Genomic DNA, 2290 nt, shown 5'->3' with positions numbered 1-2290 from the left:
GTTTCAAATAACTAAATGAAACGTAAGTCAGAGAAAATATAATATAATATAATAATATGTTTATCCGTGAATATGCACATCCATTATTACAAAGCGAAATACAATGTTTCGTTTTACTGTCTTAAAAAAAAAAATAAATAAATAAAAAATAATTAATAATAATAATAATAATAATAATAATATAATATAATATAATTATAATAATAATACCTAATAATAATAATAATAATAATAATAATAATGTGATCGATAACATTCATACATTAAGATTAACAAGTTCGAAAGACTTGAGTCTTAAAGATATTTTTTTTTTAATAAGATGAAATTATAAAAAATATTTAAATAAAATATTTAAATAAAATATTGAAAAAAAAGTAAAACAAAAAAATTCAAAAGTATAAAAAGTATAATAATTAGTAAGCACAAATACAAGTCAGTAGTATATATTATATGATATTAAGACTTTTTTTGAAAGTGATTACAGTTTGTTTGTTTTATGCACATATATTTAATATTTTATTTTCATTTTGCACTTGGACTAAAACGAATAAACAGAAAAGCATATCGTGTGATAGTAAAATACTAATGATAATATTATAATAATCATGCATTATTTACATAATCATATTATATTTTTTATAATAATATGATCATAATATGACGTCGTCGGTCGTAGACAACAATTAATAATATAATATAAAATATTTTTAATTTATAATACATCCGACCGTGGTGTATTTAGTTATACGGTTTTTTGTACTTGGGCATGCTGGATATGACGTCCTTCCGTCTCCAGACGTTCCTCGTGGGTGACGGGGACCGGTAAGACGAACCTCCGGCCAGCCTCTCACCCACGTTCGGATCCGGCTCTATCCTCAGCGGATGTCTCGTGGCTTCGGCCGAAGTCTTCCGTTTGGGTTTCTCGTGGCCCGCCGTCAACGGTTCCGACGACTGGCTGACCTTCCTCGGCTTCAGAGCCGCCTGTTTCCGCAGTATGTGTTCGATGTCGGCCGTCTTTGACCGCAGGACCGCGCCGCCTATGTTCGTTATGCTGGAGCATACTTTCACGGGTTCCTGTGAAGAAAAAATACACGTGAGTCAGTACACATGCCAGGAGTGAATACTTAAATTAATATTTAACTTCGATTGGAATTATAATATTTTACACAAATATATAATAATGAAGATTTTGTTAGTCAGTTTTTACGGTCGAACATTAAAAGTACCAAACGCGGTCGGGCAAAAATTAAGACTGCAGAACGCGGACACTTTGTGCGTCCGAGTAAAACTTTAGACTATAGAACGTGGACACTTGTCACTTTGTACTATTATATGCATGGAATTATATAACTACACAAAGTACCTATGTAAGTTTAGGTATAATCAGTGGTGTAAAAATAGATACCGTATTTTATTTTTATATCTTATAATAGGTACGAGCATTATACGTGTACATATAACATATACCTATTGTATATATTTTATTTTACAAAAACTGTATGGTATTTACATTATTGTTAAATATAGCTTCTATAGTGTGTTAAGATACCAGACTATAATTTATAATGAAACTTTACAATTGAATAAAAACGATTCTGAGCGGAGACGGTATGTCAGTCTAGGTATAAGACATAATATTATATTATAGTCTAAAGTATTTAAAAAAAATTGACCTATAATAGGTACCTATAATAAATTCCAAATTAATCATATCATAATATCTACTAGGTACTTATAACGCATTATACATCAACAAAAAACCGTGGTACTATCATAGATATATAATAGTATACTTTAGAAGTTTCAAGTACCCACGAATAATATTATACAATCACAACAAAATAACTAAAATAGTATTCAAATTCAATCCAAATTTGTACTTAAAATGACTATAAAAATAAACTGTGTAAATGTATTTTTTAGATTTTTTGGTAATAGAATTAATTACTTACGTGGAATCTTGTTTTAAATTTTCAATTCTTAGATACAAAAATTGAACATTTTATAAATTTTTAACTACAAAATAATTTTTCAAATTAAAATTTGATAAATTTTGTCAAAATTTGATCTTTAAATGCTTATAAAAAAAAATTGTGCCTATGTATTTTTAATATTTTTCAACTGATATTGTAACAATATATCAGGAGCTTTGTATTAAATTTATACACTTTTTGGCCCAACAGATAAAACTTTATTGATATTTATAGAAAAAAAAACTAAAAAAATTGAAAACTGAAAATGTCCGTAAACAGCTCAAAAAGAGTCAAAATATTTTCAAAATTGTATGGTG

At 27.6% G+C, this 2290-nt stretch overlaps 1 protein-coding gene across 1 annotated transcript in view; it reads right to left on the bottom strand.

Moving 5' to 3' along the window:
- Positions 1 to 445: 445 nt before the first annotated feature.
- The window catches only part of LOC100163133, a 34745-nt gene continuing 32900 nt past the window's right edge, over positions 446 to 2290 (bottom strand). The window contains exon 16 of the mRNA XM_001943114.5: positions 446 to 1074. Coding sequence (XP_001943149.2) covers positions 739 to 1074 — 336 coding nt within the window. The 3' untranslated portion in view covers positions 446 to 738. The remainder of the gene's footprint in view (positions 1075 to 2290) is intronic.

This window comes from Acyrthosiphon pisum, chromosome X, assembly GCF_005508785.2.
Source record: "Acyrthosiphon pisum isolate AL4f chromosome X, pea_aphid_22Mar2018_4r6ur, whole genome shotgun sequence".
Taxonomy (NCBI): Eukaryota; Metazoa; Arthropoda; class Insecta; order Hemiptera; family Aphididae; genus Acyrthosiphon; species Acyrthosiphon pisum.
The sequence above is the reverse complement of the archived record's forward strand: the minus strand, read 5'-3'. Positions and strand labels throughout refer to the sequence as shown.